The sequence below is a fragment of the Nelusetta ayraudi genome, unplaced genomic scaffold, assembly GCF_046127955.1.
Source record: "Nelusetta ayraudi isolate G7.1 ecotype Tasmania unplaced genomic scaffold, CSIRO-AGI_Nayr_v1 ptg000163l, whole genome shotgun sequence".
NCBI classification, from domain to species: domain Eukaryota; kingdom Metazoa; phylum Chordata; class Actinopteri; order Tetraodontiformes; family Monacanthidae; genus Nelusetta; species Nelusetta ayraudi.
This window is the reverse complement of record NW_027466213.1, coordinates 169,205-187,500: the sequence shown is the minus strand read 5'-3', so window position 1 is coordinate 187,500 and position 18,296 is coordinate 169,205. Positions and strand designations below refer to the sequence as shown.

Below are 18,296 nucleotides of genomic sequence, written 5' to 3'. Positions count from 1 at the left end.
GGAGGCGAACCGGCCAAACAGCTCGCCGACACACACACACACACAGACACACAGACACGCAAACACACACACACACAAATAATCGAAATCAGACAAAAACACCGGGCTAAGACTGAGTCAAAGTCTGCACAAACATGCTACACACCCTAACTAACACACACACACACACACACACACACACACACACACACACACACACACACTCTGGTGAAGGGACGTGCACACACACGCCCTGCGGTGGTGGTGGTGGTGGATGGAGCAGCAGCAGCAGCAGCAGCAGAAACTCGTTGCTCAGCGAGGCCACGGAGACGCAGCAGCAGCAGCAGCAACAACGCAGACAAGAGCGACACTGTCCGCACAACTGACACACAACTTCCTGTTGCGCTCATTTTCAATTCAAATCCAGCCTGGGACAGTTACACACGCTACAGCCATAGCGCGCGCGCGTGTGTGTGTGTGTGTGTGTGCAGCCAGAAACCAGTTCTCCTCTTCATGGCTACACACACACACACACACACACACACACACACACACACACACACACACACACACACACACACACGATACTGACTGAACAGTACTTGAAAACTTGTAAGGCATGCATCTCTCTCGCTCTCTCTTTTTGTCTCACACACACACACACACACACACACACACACACACACACACACACACACACACAGTCCCACCTGAGTTGCAGCAGCAGCAGCAGTGATCCAGGATCCATCCGCAGCAACGTCGGCCTCGCTGCATCCTCACTCACACACACATTTCACCGTTACGCGCACACACACACACACACACACACACACACACACACACACACCTGTCTCTCTCTCTGACTGACTGACTGACTGACTGAGACACTTACATGTGAATCAGACACTTAAACACACTGACTGGCTGATTCAGTCAACACTGAGATTCACCAGAGAGAGAGCGAGAGAGGGAGAGAGAGAGAGAGGGAGGAGCAGGCAAGAGGAGGAGCTCTCTCTCTCTCTCTCTCTCTCACACACACACACACACACACACACACACACACACACACACACACACACACAACACACGCGCGCGCGCGCGCACAAAACCACACACTGTTTGGAACTTGGATGTCTGCTCAATAAGTAACAATGACTTCTGTTTGAGGGAACTGGAGTGTGTGTGTGTGTGTGTGTCTCTCTCTCCCTCTCTCCCTCTCTCTCTCTAACTCCCTCTCTCTCTCTCTCTCTCTCTGTGTGGGAGTGAGTGGCGGCAACACACCTCACACTCGCTGAAGCTGCAGCTTCATTCCACATTTTTTTGGGGCTCTTTGGCTAAAAATAAAAAGCGGGATGAGTGACGGTGCGTGCGCTCGTCCTCCCGCTGCACAAACACAATGAAGGCTCAACATCAGCAGAGATAGCGGCGAGACTCACACACACACACACACACACACACACACACACACACACGCACACACACACACACAAGTGAAAAATATTTATCAGCCGCCAGAGTTGATAAAGTGGAGAACACTCCTCGAAATACCTCTAAAAATACCAGTTTAAATAATATTGTATCTATTGTATGGAGAGAGCTCACTAGCGCCCCCAACGTCTCAAGACTGACACCTGCTCTGTGGGAAATGCAGCCGTTTAAAAAAGCAACACCAATTGAATTTGTTGCTTTGCTGTGGGAAATTTTGGTTGAAACTCACGCAGGATTAAGTGACCACTGATGGCCACATGTTGGCGCTACTGTGCTTGTTTCTCTCACACTGACAACGAACTTCTTCTGGTGGTTACAGATAAAAAAAAAGTTGCTGTTGGTTAAACCAGGACAAAGAGCGATCGAGCGAGCGCGTGTTGCTGACTCCCTCACCTTGTGTACGTGCGTGTGTGTGCGTGCGTGTGTGTGTGTGTGTGTGTGTGTGTGTGTGTGTGTGTGCGTCAAGGCTGCAGCAGCAGGTAAGATGACACACACATGCACTTAGCCCAGATAAAGTGCTTTTCCCGCAGCTGCGTTTTCTCTGCAGTGTCCCACTTTGGAAAAGCGGCGGTGCAGCGGCAGGAAGCGCAGAGAGGACGACGGCAACTAACCCCCCCCCCCCCCCACACACACACACACACACGCACGCACACACACAAACACACACAGACGCACACTTTGGCCGTGTGACGCACCCACTCGTCCCGCCGATGACTCTTAAAACTTTACGCGCCGCTAACGGCGGCTGCAGCGTCGTCACAGCCCGCCGAGGACAAGGAGGGCTTCTTAGGAGGGATCACAAGACCAGCACACACACACACACACACACACACACACACACACACACACACACACACACAGGGGCTCAGAAGCAGAGTTCCAGCTCCATCTTCAGGGTTAATTAACAGTTTTCCTCCAATCATTAACGAGCAGGACAGTTAATTAAATACCCATCAGCCACTGCTGCCGTCGCTCACCGCTGAGCCGGGGGCGTGGCCTCTGTTCTGTGTTTAACGGGGTCACATCATTAAGGCGCTGGGTGCTTCCTGTGGCTCAGTGAAGAGTGAAGAGTGAAGGAACGACTGCAGCGTTCACTTACATTGCAGACAATATACCAGATGAGAGTTTCTCAACTGGTGGGTCGCGACCCACTTTTGCCTCACACAAATGTTTAAAGTGCGGTTGTGGCTGTTGAGAACCGGTGCAGCAGATAGTTACTATCATTAATGACTTGGATAATTACTATATTGTAATAATTAGAAAGCAGGAACAGCAGACAGATGGACAGCTGCTTAAACTATAATCTGGAGTTCAGCAAAGACCTTGGTGTGTGTGTCTGTGCGTGTGTGTGTGTGTGTGTGTGTGTATGTGTGTGTTGTTGTCTGTTGTCTGCTGTGGAAGCTGCATCTCAATAGAGAAAAACAAAACACGTGTTTCATCCAAAAGGAAAAATAACCAAAAACAGGTCATGACTGCGGCGGAAAAATCAGCTGATCTCACACCCTGTTGGTGTGTGTGTCTGTGTGTGTCTGTGTGTGTGTGTGTGTGTCTGTCTGTGTGTGTGTGTGTGTGGGCAGGAAGTTCACCGTCAGCGTGTCCAAAGCTGGTGTTTTGAAGGTCCAGATAAGGAGGAGCAACATGTGAGCAGCTGAGGGCCCTGATCAGCTGTTCTCCTCTAAACTACCCACAATGCACCGGGGCAGCGGCGGCGGCGGCGGCGGCTCCCCCCCCACCCCCCACCCCCAACACCACCAAACCCCCATGGCTTGTGAATGTGTCCAATCCGCTCTGGAAACCAGTGCGTACTGTGCAGTATCCGTGTTCAGACGCACAGCGCCCCCTGCAGGACAACACCACAACTTGAGCTTTATTGAGGTAAAGCACCTGAACTACAGCTGTGTGTGTGCCAGTGAGACACACCTTCCCCAGCCATGACGTCAGTTTAATCATCCGCTGCTCTGAAAGCGCTTCCATCGCACTGCAACGTTCACGTTTTGCCACTAGGGGTCAGTACAGCTTAGGCTACCGGCGACGCCCCTCTCAAAGCTCACATGATAATGGTGTCAGTAATAAAAACACATGGGCGTGATTGTGCTACTTTGATCAACAAGTTAGTGTGGCACTTTTCACATGACCCAAAACCTTAAAACCAGGGCCGGATGATAAAGTTCTCCTGACGCTCTACCTGTGCTGATCACAGTGATGCAGCCGTTCTGCTGCTGCCGCTCACGCCTTCCTGAAAAATGTGGCAGCAGATTTACTGCCTATACAGTCAAAGGTCGGTCTCCTCCCACCAAAACACGACCAGTTCATACTGGCGCTGCGTGGGTGAGGTTTCACTTCCACGCAAGTCATGAGTCACAACATAATCCACCTTTTTTTGTTCTTATAATTCAGATGGACTCGGCAAGATCTCTGTGGCAACGTTGCATTGAAACTCCATGAGGAGGCTGGAAGGTTCATCATCTCCACCTCTTAGAATTATCATGACTATTATTACTATTATTATTACTAGTATTATTATTGTTGTTATTGGATTAAAAAAAATCTCGAAAACTTTATTAGTCCCATGTGAGTAAAAACGCACCTCCAAAATGCACAAATGAAATGGCAAAAAAAAATGAACTAAGAACAGCTTTTGCCCCCAGCAGCCCTGACCTTTGACCCCTTGACCAGTCCACCACTGGCAACGGACCAAGTGACTGACTGACTGTGAACCAGAGTCATTCGCACCAGTCTTCCGAACGATGCGGCTCTGAACCCCAGAAACACAGCTGGCAGGTGGAGCTCCACACCGTCCACAGGGGGGCAGCACTGAGCTCGTGCAGAGCAGCGAACGAAGAGCTCGGAGGCTTTTCTTACCTTTGCCGGCGCCGAAGAAACAGTCCATCTCCACGCTGGAGCGGGAGTGGGACACGCAGAGGGCGGAGCTGGGCACCAGGCCCTCCTGCGGGGGGCTGCGGTCGGTGGTCCGCACCAGGCACCACCCGGGACGCTCGCTGGGCCGCTCCAACAGCTCCACCGTCTGGCCTGGAGGGTGAACAGCGGATCAGAGCAGAGCAGAACAGAGGGTCAAACTGAGGTCTGCAGCCTTTCTAGTAGCTGCAGCAAAGCTAAATATGGCCATAAAAAAACCTGGTGGTGTAAACAGCTTCACTAGGAAAACCTCTCCAGTATGGCTGAGAGGTTTTGAATTCATGAGGGGGTTTTTCACACGTATCCATCCAGAGGAACATCACTAAAGTCTCATGGAAACACTTTTTCGGTATTGATGCGTCAGCGGACGTGACCTACGGGGTCACGTGACCAGTTCACTGACCAGTGAAAATGGCGCATTACGATTGGACGGAGGAGGAGACGGAATATTTTTTCTAAGTCATCAAAGAGAAAAATAGAACAAGCATTCTGGACCGCAAACAACAAGGAAACAAACTTAATCCTCGTCAAATCTCACGGGACGAGATTTTACGAGAGGATCTGTATGGGGGGTGGGGGGGCTCACCTGTGCAGACCGACATCTCGGTGCTGCATCCTGCGGTGAAGTCGTGGAGGACCACCGTCAGCTCGCAGCCGCCAGAGAGCTGCAGAGAGAGAGAGAGAGAGAGAAATGAGATGAGGTGAAATAACAGTTTGAAACTTTGAGACGTTGATTTTCAACGTGCTGGGAATAACGCACAAAGTCAATATTGTCAGTGTCCCACAGCTTTCATCTCCATTCAGGTCCTGAGGCAGCGGGGGGAGGAGGAGGAGGAGGAGGAGGAGAGAGGGAACGCTCCCTCATTCCCACCGAGGAGCTCATCACTAAAGCAAACTGCAGGGACTGCAGAGTGCAGCAGCTCGTCAACACGCCTGCAGCCGCTGAGGGCCCACAGACACAAACAGACAAACTCTGCAGAACTCAACAGTTCTGCCACATCCCACTGCAAGTGAAGGCAACGTCTAGCACCTCCTCCTGCAGGCCGGGGGGAGAGGAGGAACCGAGGAGGAGGAGGAGGAGCCGAGAAGGAAGAGGAGGAGCCGAGGAGGAGCCGAGGAGGAAGACGAGGAACCGAGGAGGAAGAAGAGGAGGAACCGAGGAGGAAGAGGAGGAGCCAAGGAGGAAGAGGAGGAGCCGAGGAGGAACCGAGGAGGAAGAGGAGGAGCCAAGGAGGAAGACGAGGAACCGAGGAGGAAGAAGAGGAGGAACCGAGGAGGAAGAGGAGGAGCCAAGGAGGAAGACGAGGAACCGAGGAGGAAGAGGTGGAACCGAGGAGGAAGACGAGGAACCGAGGAGGAAGAGGTGGAACCGAGGAGGAAGAGGTGGAACCGAGGAGGAAGACGAGGAACCGAGGAGGAAGACGAGGAACCGAGGAGGAAGACGAGGAACCGAGGAGGAAGAGGTGGAACCGAGGAGGAAGACGAGGAACCGAGGAGGAAGATGAGGAGCCGAGGAGGAAGACAAGGAACCGAGGAGGAAGAGGCGGAGCCGGGTCATGGACGTGTTATAAGAACCAGTGGCCACTCGAGGTACTGCAGCAAAAAAATCCCATGGGCCCAAAAAGCATTTTTCCCCATAGAGCGCAATACAAAAATAATGTGATGTCATTCACCTCACTGGCCAGTAAACTGCGTCTCTGTCCTGTCGCTCAACCAAACCAGGAAAGAAAATCCAACCTATCCTCCTTCAGTTGCTCCACTTTTCAGACAGCGTGCACTACATAAACACACACACACACACACACGTGTGGAAATCACCCCGCTATCAAGTCAATATTTGGCAAGTTTCTCATTATGAGCGCAGATAATAAAATGCTTAATAAAACCTGTTTGTCTTTTGGCTCTGAAACAAATATTGGAAGACGGGGAAGCAGCAAACTGAGAGCTGACTGACAGACAGACAGACAGACAGAGTATCTACAGTCAATAAATCATGGTAGAATAACACTGGTGTCTGGCCACTCCCATCCATCCACCCGAGCCGCTGCGCTGACGCTGCTGTGACACCTGACCACACCCTGATGTTTCCATCCAGCGCAGAAAAACTCGACGGTCAAAGTCAGCGAGTTCGTCCACAGTCAAAAAGTCAGAAAACACTTCCTGGGTGTGCAGCCAGTAGGGAGGCTTGAAAGAAACCTCCCAAACCAAGCACTCCGGGAGATAAAACCTCCTGCACAACACTGCGTGTGTGTGTGTGTGTGTGTGTGTGTGTGTGTGTGTGTGTGTGTGTGCAGCCAGTGCAGATGGAAGACAGAGCGATGACTCTTCAAACTGACTCCTGCTGGTTTTGGACGGCTGTTTTCTTTGGATTTCATGGAAAGGACGCAACCTGGAGTCGCTCTCGGTGATTCTTAGGCCGTCTTAAATCAGCTGCGCCTTCGTCCGCTCCAGTGCACCGCCAGCACCCAAAGAGTCAGCGCGCAGCCGGAACGAGACAACGAGGACTGAAGAAGAAGAAAATGTTTCCTTCTTCTTCCTCTTTCACACCAGGTTCACTCTCAAGTCCTGCTTTTGTGTTAATGAGCGTGTTAATGATTGCATGTTTGCGTTGGTCTGTGCCTGTGTGTTTCTAAGTGTGTGTGTGTGTGTGTGTGTTTCTAAGTGTGTGTGTGTGTGTTTCTAAGTGTGTGTGTGTGTGTGTGTGTGTGTGCAGATAATCCCTGCAAAGGCAAAGATCTCCTGGCAACAAAGACCCCTGTTTCTACAGAGGGCCAGGTGAGTTTCAAGCCGACAGATGGTCTCTCAGGCTCCCTCACACACACACACACAAACACACACACACACACACACACACGCAGAAACACACTTGGCCAGAGCAGCCCATGGTCGGAGGTTCAGCATCAACAAGCTGCTCCTGCGTCTCGAAACGACATCGTCCCGGTTTAAAACTCAGTGTCTTTCACTCTGATTAAACTTAGCTGCTGCGCTGCCCCCTCATGTTGACACGAGGTACTGCCCTCGAAAAAAACACGACGCGCCAGTCATTGAGCCGGCCGTCGGTTCCTGCAGCACCCTTATGGGACGGCCTTTGTGTTTGTGTGAGAAAAGTGAGTGTGTCAGCCTTGTGTGTGTGTGTGTCTCTCGGAGGGTGTGTCTTGTGCTCTGCTGCCGTCCCGTCATGTGACCGGTTCCTCGGCGCCGGCTTGTGATGATCATGTGTTTGGAGCCTCCAGCGAGCCGCTTGCTGCCCCACTGAATGCTGGGAAAGGAAGCTGCGGGAGCGCCGGCACGAATGCTGGTGGCATCCGGGGCGCTCAGCGGCGCCACCAGCCTGCAGATGGTGAACTACACCTCCCACAATGCACGCTGGTTTTAAGATGGAGGTTTTTATATTATTTACACACGACGGAGAATCCAGTCCTCCTATTGGCCGGCGGGATCGCTGCTTATCGTCGACGGTAGAATTAGTGGAATCATTTTGAGATTAGGAGAAGGAATCCATCAGAATCCCTCAGCGTCACCTGACCGGCGGCGGCCGACAACAGCAGGTGTTTGCCGTCGACCCGGCAGGCAGCAGGTCAGCGGCTAGAAAGAACCAGTCGGACCAGAACACACGCAGCAGCAGCAGCAGCAGCAGCAGCAGCAGCAGCAGCAGCAGCACACTGAGCCGAGCAGCCTGGTGCAAGAGTCACTAAAGAGCTTCAAGATATCATTCAAAGCAGATACAATCAAGCAGTTCAAATGAATAAATAAACTAATCAACAGCAAGTGACGGGAGAGAATCATTAAACAACATTAGAACCAGGTTGCAGTAGGAATCAGAACCCCCCTGAGTGGACACTTCCTGCACAAAGACAACACAACAAAGTCTGTTCCTCCAAAAATAAAAATGACTTGTTTTCCTTTTGGCAAACAGAGTGGGGCGGACAGAGTGAGACACACAGTGAGAGTGACAGAGTGTGGCAGAGTGAGACACACAGTGAGGGTGGCAGAGTGTGGCAGAGTGAGACACACAGTGAGGGTGACAGAGTGTGGCAGAGTGAGACACACAATGAGAGTGACAGAGTGAGACAAAGTGAGAGTGACAGAGTGTGGCAGAGTGAGACACACAGTGAGAGTGACAGAGTGTGGCAGAGTGAGACACACAGTGAGAGTGACAGAGTGTGGCAGAGTGAGACACACAGTGAGAGTGGCAGAGTGAGACAGAGTGAGAGTGACAGAGTGTGGCAGAGTGAGACACACAGTGAGAGTGACAGAGTGAGACACACAGTGAGAGTGAGACACACAGTGAGAGTGTCAGAGTGAGACAGAGTGAGACACACAGTGAGGGTGACAGAGTGTGGCAGAGTGAGACACACAGTGAGAGTGGCAGAGTGAGACAGAGTGAGAGTGACAGAGTGTGGCAGAGTGAGACACACAGTGAGAGTGGCAGAGTGAGACAGAGTGAGAGTGACAGAGTGTGGCAGAGTGAGACACACAGTGAGAGTGGCAGAGTGAGACAGAGTGAGAGTGACAGAGTGTGGCAGAGTGAGACACACAGTGAGAGTGACAGAGTGAGACACACAGTGAGAGTGAGACACACAGTGAGAGTGACAGAGTGTGGCAGAGTGAGACACACAGTGAGGGTGACAGAGTGTGGCAGAGTGAGACACACAGTGAGAGTGGCAGAGTGAGACAGAGTGAGAGTGACAGAGTGTGGCAGAGTGAGACACACAGTGAGAGTGACAGAGTGAGACACACAGTGAGAGTGAGACACACAGTGAGAGTGTCAGAGTGAGACAGAGTGAGACAGTTCCAGGGTGAAGAAGTTGCAGCGCGTCTCATTTCTCTGGGCTGCAGCAGCTAATGGCCCGTTTCCTCTCCGTCTGTCTGCCACATACACACCCTGTTTAACCATTAACCTCCTCAATCTCTCTCTCTCTCCCTCCCTCACACAGTCTCTCTCTCTCTCTCTCTCTCCCTCACACAGTCTCTCTCTCTCTCTCTCTCTCTCCCTCCCTCACACAGTCTCTCTCTCTCTCTCTCTCCCTCACACAGTCTCTCTCTCTCTCTCTCTCTCTCTCCCTCACACAGTCTCTCTCTCTCTCTCTCCCTCCCTCACACAGTCTCTCTCGCTCTCTAACACGCTAAGTGAAAGTCAACAGCACGTCGTCTGATGTGGATCAGCATCTGAACGCAAGGACAAGTCGTGGCAGGAACACACACACACACACACACACACACACACACACACACACACACACACACACACACACACACGATACTGACTGAACAGTACTTGAAAACTTGTAAGGCTGCCCTGCCTCACAGCCCTCCTGCAGCTGTGTGTGTGTGTGTGTGTGTGTGTGTGTGTGTGTGTGTGTGTGTGTGTGTGTGTGTGTGTGTGTGCCAGTGGCCCTCTACTCACTCTGCTGCTCTCCTTGAAGAGTTTGAAGCTCATCCACTTGGGCATGCTGCACGTCTGCTGGCTCGCTCTCCCTCTCACTGCCTCTCTGACAACTCCCGCGATTGTGCCCTCCTCTCTCTCTCTCTCTCTCTCTCTCTCTCTCACCCTCGCTCTCTCACCCTCACACACACCCTCTCCCTCCCTTTCTGCCTTTGAACAAACAGCACTGTCTATGCCGAATGTGTCTGTGGGTCCGTAGAAGTTACTGCAGCAGTAAAACTACCACAACTGTGTGTGTGTGTGTGTGTGTGTGTGTGTGTGTGTGTGTGTGTGTGTGTGTGTGTGTGTGTATGTGTGTAAGAGAGAGAGTGAGAGAGTGAGAGAGTCATAAGTCATATGACCAGCAGTTGCTAGTGTACAGATTCAATCTGAACACAGCAGTGAATGCAACTGATTCATAAGAACGCACACACACACACACACACACACACACACACTTCCCAACATGATGCAATGGACCAAACAAACCCTCAAATGGTCAAAAAGTCACTTTATGGATTCATAATGAGGTGAAGTGATGACCATCAACAGTCACACAACTGCAAACCTTAAAACTCGAGGAGATAAAAAAAAAAGAGAAGAGGAGCGTGGCCGCTTCCACAGCAGTTACAACAGACCAGGCTGCGTCATGTGACTCCCAGTCAGAGCAACGCCACCGCGCTGAACCTCTGATAGCATGGGCTGCGCTCCAGGTTCATGTGCCAACTCATATAAAGCACTGACTCACAAAAAAAAACTAAAAAACTAAAAGCAAAACGTGAACTTATTGGGGTCAAATGACAAAGATCACTGGGAGAATTTGAGTGCAGTGCATAATATTCTCAAAACATTTGCACTTTTTTGGAGGAGAAATGCTCCAAAAGATCTGATACAAGCAATGCAGATTCTCTTTTTTTTCCATTTGTGGCAGCAGACAGATGCTGCAGGCTGGAGACCACAGGGCCGCTGTGGAGGGGCCAAGTGTCCAGAGAATGAAAATGCAATGAAAAAAAAAAAAAAACTTTCTTGGGACATTTCATTGGATCCAAACCGAGGACGAAGTGAGAGAAGGGAAAGAGCTTCGGACGCAGGTGCAGCAGGAGTGAAGAGCTTCCAGCTGTCAGCGCAGTGCTGGCGACTCGCAGGGGGAAAAAAAAAACACACTTTTATCCCAAGAATGAAAGAAAGAAAAAAAACTAAACGCCACGCTGCATGTTTGACATTTGACCCCCGGCGCGTGGCTCCGCCAACCACAGGAACGCCGCTTTAAATAACAGGAGGCCGCAGACGGAACCACCGCCGGTTGAGTCACAGCGAGAGACGACTCGACTCCACTGGGCGACGCAAAAAATAAAAGACCCAAAAAAAACAACCAGTGGGAGGGAGCAGTGGCAGCAGCGGCGGCAGTGGCAGCAGCGGCGGCAGCAGCAGCGGCAGCACAACTTTTCTTAGAAGAGACATTGCAAACACAAGACTGCGACCTGTTAAACATTAAGGCGTAAAGCCTCTGAGGGAATTGCGGTCACATGACAGGAATTAGTTGGAGGCGGTTACATCACAACGTCTCGTCAGCTTCCGTCTGAGAATCTGGAGACTTTTGTCATTGGGATGAAGCAGTGGTGAAGATTTCCGCTGCACTGGGACCTCCATGCAATGATAATAATTAATAATTAATAATGATGTGACTCACTGGCAGACCTTCCTCCTTTCTTTCCACTACTTCAGATAGATCCATCTTTCCCAGTTTTCAAAAAAAAAACAAAAACACCAGATTTTTCGGATTCAGTTCAGAAGAAGAAAAAAAAAAGATTGTCAGAAATCAAACGCTGCATTCCAATAATGCCCTCTGGAAATAAAAAATGTCAAACAAATTCAAATGAAAATTAAAAATATAGTGACAGGGAGAGAGTGCACAGCTGTCAGAGAGGGAGAGAGAGGAGGCGAGAGAGGGAAGGAGGGATGAGAGAGAGTGAAAAATAAATATCATTTGGTCTGGTAAAAAGCCTCCAGAAAGGGCAGCTTTACACACACACACACACACACACACACACACACACACACACACACACACACACACACACACACACACAGTGCAGGCAGTGGAAGGTCTGAGTGGCTGTTATTATGGGCTGTGTGTAGACAAAACAAGGGAGGTGGAGGGAAGAGAAGGCTGGACGCCTGAGAGTGTCAAAGAAAATAAGAAAAAAAGAGGAGGTGTCTGGAGGGGGAGAGGAGGAGTGAGAGGAGGAGAAGGAGGAGAAGGAGGAGAAGGAGGAGGAGGGAAAGAAATAAAACTGAGCAGCAGCAAAAGCAGAAAGACAGAAAAGAATCAGGACGGTTTTCATTTTCGTTTAGAAAAAACATGAGGCAAAAAAATGTTCCTCTGATAACGATCAGTGTCTGTGGATCCCTTTGTGATGTCACAGAGGGCGTTCCTTGTACTTCACCACCATCCACACATCCAGCAAAGTCACTGGTTTTGTTGGCAGGAGGCTGTAAACAGCGGGCTAAATATGCTGGTTTCTGGACAGCAGGAGAGTTTTTCGGGGAGGATACAGTAGTTGAATACTTTTCATCCCTTCCTCCCTTCCTCCCTCCTTTCTTTCTTTCTTTCTTTCTTTCTTTGCATTTTAAAGCAGCCACAGAAGGAGCAAACCAACAGGTTCCATCATGTGGTGCTCAGCAAACACATCACCACTCACATTTCCTTAAAAACACACCAGAAGAGATGGAGGAGGCCGAGGGGAGGGGGGTTAGCTTAGCTTAGCTCAATAAATAGAGTCAGAGAGACAGGTCACATGGTTTCCTCACTGAGCGGAAAAAAACTCTCAATGTTTTTGCTTTTATATTTTTAACTGAAATTATATCAGCGGTGTGAAAGACGCACTGCCACCTGGTGGTAAGAACTCAGATTTTCTTTATTGTTGACAATTAAAAAGAATTCTCTCTCTCTCTCTCTCTCTCTCTCTCCCTCTCCCTCTCCCTCTCTCTCTCTCTCTCTCTCTCTCTCTCTCTCTCCACTAAGCAGCAAGTGACAACAAATGGCACCAAAACAGAAAGACAAAACAATATTTTCACCGTTATATTTTTAACAGAAAATGGGAAACTGCATCCGAAATTATAACAGCGACGTGCAGGACACACTGCCCCCTGGTGGAATGAACTCAGAATCTTTACATCATTGACAATAAAAACTTTTTTTCCTCTCCCTCTCTCTCTCTCTCTCTCTCTCTCTCTCTCTCTCTCTCTCTACTTTGAAGATCCCTGAATCACAAAAGCAACGAGTGACAACAAACTACACCAAAACAAAACACACACACACACACACAGACACACACACACACACACACACACACACACAGACACACTGGATAAATTCATCAGTGCGTTTTCGTTGGAGGCTCACTCACAAACACACTGTACCGCACACTACAGTGTGTAGCAACACACAGGCACACAAAAGAGGCCCAGAGAGTGAGGATGATGTGTGTGTGTGTGTGTGTGTGTGTGTGTGTGTGTGGCTGACATTTCCAGGCAGGCCAGTGTGTAGGCGAGGGGGCTGCACGGTGAAAAGGCCACCATGTGTAACCCTGCAGTGGGAGGCCATGACCGACATCTGCTGAGGGCTGCGTGTGGGTGGATGCATGCGTGTGTGTGTGTGTGTGTGTGTGTGTGTATGTGTGTGTGTGCATGTGTGTGTGTGCGTGTGTCTGTGTGCGTGTGCCAATGGAAAGGCAGCCACAGCAGTGACAACAGCCAGCCAATCAGATCAACAGAAAACACCAAAATAAATCTGCACTGTGTGTGTGTGTGTGTGTGTGTGTGTGTGTTCTGATGCTGACTGGAAAACTGCAACAACACAACGTGCACCCATCTTGTGCACGAGAGCAAACATCTCACACAAACACAGGTTGCCATGTCTGATGGTGCAAGATGCAACAAATTCAGCTCTTTGACTCCAACAACACTCCACCAGCAGACCGTCAAAATAAAAGCGCCCAGCCGGGCTCACCTGGCTGAGAGAAGCTGCTTCAGAACAGGAGCCTGAACACAACATGAAGAGGTTTTTCATGGCCGACCGCGTCCCTGCTCAGACCCTGCACCTGCCTGCAGTCAGTGCATGGGAGACCCCCGAAGAGCTGCAGCTGTGGGTCATCCGCTCATCACAGCTCCCCTGCAGCTGTGTGTGTGTGTGTGTGTGTGTGTGTGTGTGTGTGTGTGTGTGTGTGTGTGTCCGTCCTACCTTGTCGCTGTCCACAGTGTTCTGGGATGTCCTGGAGGCGATGGAGATGGTGTCCGGTTGGCTGCTGCCGTCTCCCTGACTGTCTCCGTCCTCTGCTCCCTCCCTGCACACACACACACACACACACACACACACACACAGTTTTGACAATAGTCTTGTGGTTTCTGGCCGCAGTGCCTGTTAGTTTGTTGGCCTCTCGCACTGACGGTCCTTTTGTGTTACGCAATTTACGGAAGATGCGGACGGCCAAAACTTATCTAAAGATCCCAAAATGCTAAAATAATAAAAGGTTTTTTGCAACAATATCCAGAGTCTGTGTCTTGTCATCCAACTTCCTCAAAAATGACAAAAAAATGCAGAGGGTGCAAAATTCTGAAAATAAAATGAAGAATTCCATGCAAAGCTGAGTGAAATCCTGCAATTTCCATCTATTTCAGGATATGGCGCCCTCTGCTGGGACTGTTCTGTATTCCAGATGTTCAGAGTCAATTCTCCGGGCATGGTTGTTTGTTTGGTTGTTTGTTGGTTTACCTCCTGGCGTTGTTCCTGGGCCTGCTCAGCGCCGGGCCTTTAGGCAGGTGGACAGGCTCCTTCAGCGCCCCCTTCAGGTGGGTCATCCTCTCCTGGATGACCTCCCTGATGTTTTTGATCCACTCCTGTTTGGCCTCCATGCTGGACGCCTGCGGCAGAGAAAGCGGGATGTTCCAGTCAGTTCAGTTCAGTTCAGTTTTATTTGGACCAGACATGCAGAGGAGTCAATCAACCAACCAATCAATCAATCAATCAATCAATAATGTTTCTCACAAACCCACGGTGAAGATAAAACAAGACAACAATAAAGACAGACATGGATGACACTGAGATCAAAGTGCCAAACAGTCAGTGACAGCAGGACTTTTCTCTTTGTTTCTTCTGCTGTAGGGCGGCTGTGGCGACGGCGGCCACCTGGCGGCCACCTGGCGGCCACCTGGCGGCCACCTGGCGGCCACCTGGCGGCCACCTGGTCCACGACTCCACCTTCACACCTCACCTTGAGCACCGTCTTGTTGTCCGAGGACGGCGTGCGTCCCGCCCACAGGGCGAACTTGCAGGGGTCGCCCTCGATGTGCTCGGTCACGCCCAGCTCCGAGGTCTGCGGTGGCAACAGGAAGAGGCGGAGCTTAGCGGATCCACAGGCATTCCCAGGGGGCTCGAGGCCGCAGCGACGGCCACTCACCAGTAGTCTGCTCTTGTACTGGTACTTGGTCCTGCCGGCCGAGTCCTTGATCTCCTTGCTGAAGACCAGCGAGAACTCAAAGAGGAAGAGGTGGCGGTCCCGCCCCTTGCGGATGAGCGAGCGGGGGTCCCACACCTGGAAGCTGTCCTGCAGGATGAGCTCGCCCTGCACCTCCAGGTTCTCCTCGAACCCTGAGGAGCCCGGCAGGAGCAGAGAGAACATCAACGTCGTCAGTGAATATTGTCCTTTTGGAGTTGCTACCCAGAGGTAGAACGTGAGGAGGTTCCTCACCCTCCAACATGGCCAGGTGCATGGCGTCGTTGGCCCTCTTGGGGACGCTCAGCATCACCTCCAGACCGTCCTTGATCTCCCCTTTACCCTCCTCACAGCAGGACAGCAGCTCCTGCAGGAGGACAAGGAGAAGGAGGAGAAGGAGAAGGTGTTGGACGACGTCTTCTGAGTCTTTGCAACTGTCTGTGTGTGTGTGTGTGTGTGTGTGTGTGTGTGTGTGTGTGTGTGTTCACCTTGAGCAGCAGCTGGTACTTGGTGATCCTCTGGACCGGCTTGATGAGGTAGGAGGAGATGGAGTTGGCCAGTCCACGTCTCTGCTGGATGTCCTGCAAAGTCAAAGGGAAACAGAGGACCAGAGAGGAGAAGAAGAAGAGCAAAAGCTGATGAAACACCACCATCTGCTGCCTGGAAAGCTCAACTACACGTCGCAATGGCAATTCATCCACAGACAAGAAAGCTGCTGCTGCTGCTGCTGTGGAGGAGAAGGTCAGATGTTTGAGAAGCCAGTGGGAGGATGGAGACGGAGGTGTCCACTCACGTCGAAGAAGGTGCCAGCGTGTTCCAGCACCAGCTGGCTGGAGTCGGGTTTGTTCTTGCAGTAGTCCACGTAGATGTGGAACTTATCAGCCTGCAGGAGGAGAGAGGAAGGGAGAGGAAGAGAGGAGGAAGGGATGAACATGAAGATGTTCATGAAGTTTTTCAGAAAATTCTCTCCTTCCTCCTGTCAGACGTGGTGTTCCACCAGCTCTCACCCAGGTGACGAAGCAGTGACCCACGTCTTCAGGCAGCTGCTCGTAGTTCACCAGCTCCTTCAGGAAGATGCTGCAGAAACACAGAGAGACAGGAAAGAAGGTGAAGAGGAGATGAAGAAGAGGAAGGAGAGGGAGGAGAGGACGAGGAACTCGAGAAGAGCAACAGGAGGCTCTCACTTGTTGTGGAAGTCGTAGATGTCCTGCATGTTGCCGAAGATGATGAGCTCCTTGCTTGCAATGCCTGAAGGAACCTCCTCCACGCCATTGGTCATCTCCCACAGGTAGGTCTGAGGAACACAGTCACAGTGACTGACCTGGAAGAACTTTACTTTGAAGGTGTACAAAGACGGGACGGCGTGTCTGCTCACCTCCAGACACTCCTGAAGGTCTCTGACGTAGGTCTTCTCCGTCTGCAGCAGCTCTGCCATGATGAACCTGAAGCCAGAAGACACGTGATGGACCACCGTGGATGGACAGAGAAGAAGTGACTCCACCCTCTCCACTGCACTCACTCTTTCTTCCGGGCTGACTTCCTCTTCTCCTCGTTGACCTCGTGGTTGGGGTCTCGGAGCTTGACCCCTGGGTCGTCGGTGAGACTGGCGGGGATGATGTCCAGCTCCAGGTCCTTGTTGTCCTGCTCGACACCAGAGACACGTTCTCTCAAACCAACCGTGCAGCTACTTTGGAAAGCTTGAAAGCAGAGGTGAGAGGGTGGAGGCTCACCTCAGAGCTGATGCCCAGGCTCTTCTCCAGGCTCTCCTGGTACTTGGCCACACGCAGCGAGAAGTCGCGGTAGCGCCGGTCCACCGTGCTCACCCAGCGCTTCAGCTCCGACACGTGGGCGTGGCCTTTCTCCACCAGGTTGTCGGCCAGCTGGATGAGCAGCTTCACCTTCTCCTTGGTTTGCTGCGAGGGCAAGACAGAAGAGAGAGCACGGAGGCCGTGAGACCTGTGAGGAGGTCCTTCATCTCTGAGGAGGTCCATCACCAGGATCTCCGATGAGGTCTCACTTCACCTGGTTGAAGGACCTGGTGATGAAGCTGCTGATGGACCTCCGCAGAGATCTTACCACCTCCGAGGAGGTCTGTGACCTCTAAGGAGGTCTCACTACTACCTGGTGATAGACCTCTGAGAGTTTGTGAGAGCTCTGAGAAGGTCCATCACCTCTGAGGAGGTCTCACCATCTCCTCAGGTTCTGGGTCTCGATGCTGTTACCTTGGCGCTGAGTCTGAAGTGGTGGCAGTTGGTGAGGAGCTGCTGTGTTTCCTCGCTGCTGTCTCCAGGTGACGTGTGCGTCGCCAGGTACACCTCACCTGTGTCCTGGATCCAGTCCAGAGCCTGCGCACACACACACACACACACATTCACAACAAAAAATATATATTGTGCTCTTATTTTGGAGACAGGAAGTACAGTGGTGTCCCTGATGACCAGTGGTACTTCTGTGGGACTGGGAGGGATTGTTGTTCAGATTGTAGATTTTTCTGTTTAAGAAATGCACACACACACACACACACACACACACACACACACACACACACACACACACACACACACACACACACGCACACACCTGCTTGGCGCTGCGTTCAAACATCAGGTACTGCTGACAGTGGTCCAGCCGCCGCTTCTTCAGCGTCCAGAAGTGAAGAACTCGGTTCTCCCTCTGCAGGAGCTCGTTGAGGATGGCTGAAGAAACACCCACACCCACACACACACACACACACACACACACACATACACATTATGGACGTTGATTTGAAGCCACAGGTGGTCTGGATGCTCTGCTGTCAGCGGTACCGACCCTTCACTTGTTGTTCGGGCCCCCTGGTGTGACCGGCGGCTCCGGGCATGCTCACATTGTTCCTGTGGATGTACTTGAGGAACACCTCAGCGTTCCTGCGGGCCAGAGTGCAGGCCTGGAGCACAGGGGACACGTATTAGCGAAACAAAACAAAAATTCCAACCTGACCCAACACACACTTC

General features: G+C 51.3%; 1 protein-coding gene across 3 annotated transcripts in view; it reads right to left on the bottom strand.

The window, feature by feature from the left end:
* Window positions 1–18,296, bottom strand: part of kalrna (kalirin RhoGEF kinase a) — an 82,015-nt gene that overhangs the window by 20,270 nt on the left and 43,449 nt on the right. For all 3 annotated transcript variants that reach the window (XM_076013961.1, XM_076013962.1, XM_076013963.1), the window contains exons 24-40: window positions 18,115–18,229; window positions 17,884–17,999; window positions 17,526–17,648; window positions 17,034–17,216; window positions 16,823–16,944; window positions 16,679–16,745; window positions 16,488–16,597; window positions 16,311–16,380; window positions 16,097–16,186; window positions 15,792–15,884; window positions 15,559–15,670; window positions 15,268–15,458; window positions 15,082–15,183; window positions 14,583–14,731; window positions 14,052–14,154; window positions 4,970–5,048; window positions 4,330–4,497 (exon numbers count right to left, since the gene is read on the bottom strand). In XM_076013961.1, the coding sequence (XP_075870076.1) occupies window positions 4,330–4,497; window positions 4,970–5,048; window positions 14,052–14,154; window positions 14,583–14,731; window positions 15,082–15,183; window positions 15,268–15,458; window positions 15,559–15,670; window positions 15,792–15,884; window positions 16,097–16,186; window positions 16,311–16,380; window positions 16,488–16,597; window positions 16,679–16,745; window positions 16,823–16,944; window positions 17,034–17,216; window positions 17,526–17,648; window positions 17,884–17,999; window positions 18,115–18,229 (1,993 nt within the window). The remainder of the gene's footprint in view (window positions 1–4,329; window positions 4,498–4,969; window positions 5,049–14,051; window positions 14,155–14,582; window positions 14,732–15,081; window positions 15,184–15,267; window positions 15,459–15,558; window positions 15,671–15,791; window positions 15,885–16,096; window positions 16,187–16,310; window positions 16,381–16,487; window positions 16,598–16,678; window positions 16,746–16,822; window positions 16,945–17,033; window positions 17,217–17,525; window positions 17,649–17,883; window positions 18,000–18,114; window positions 18,230–18,296) is intronic.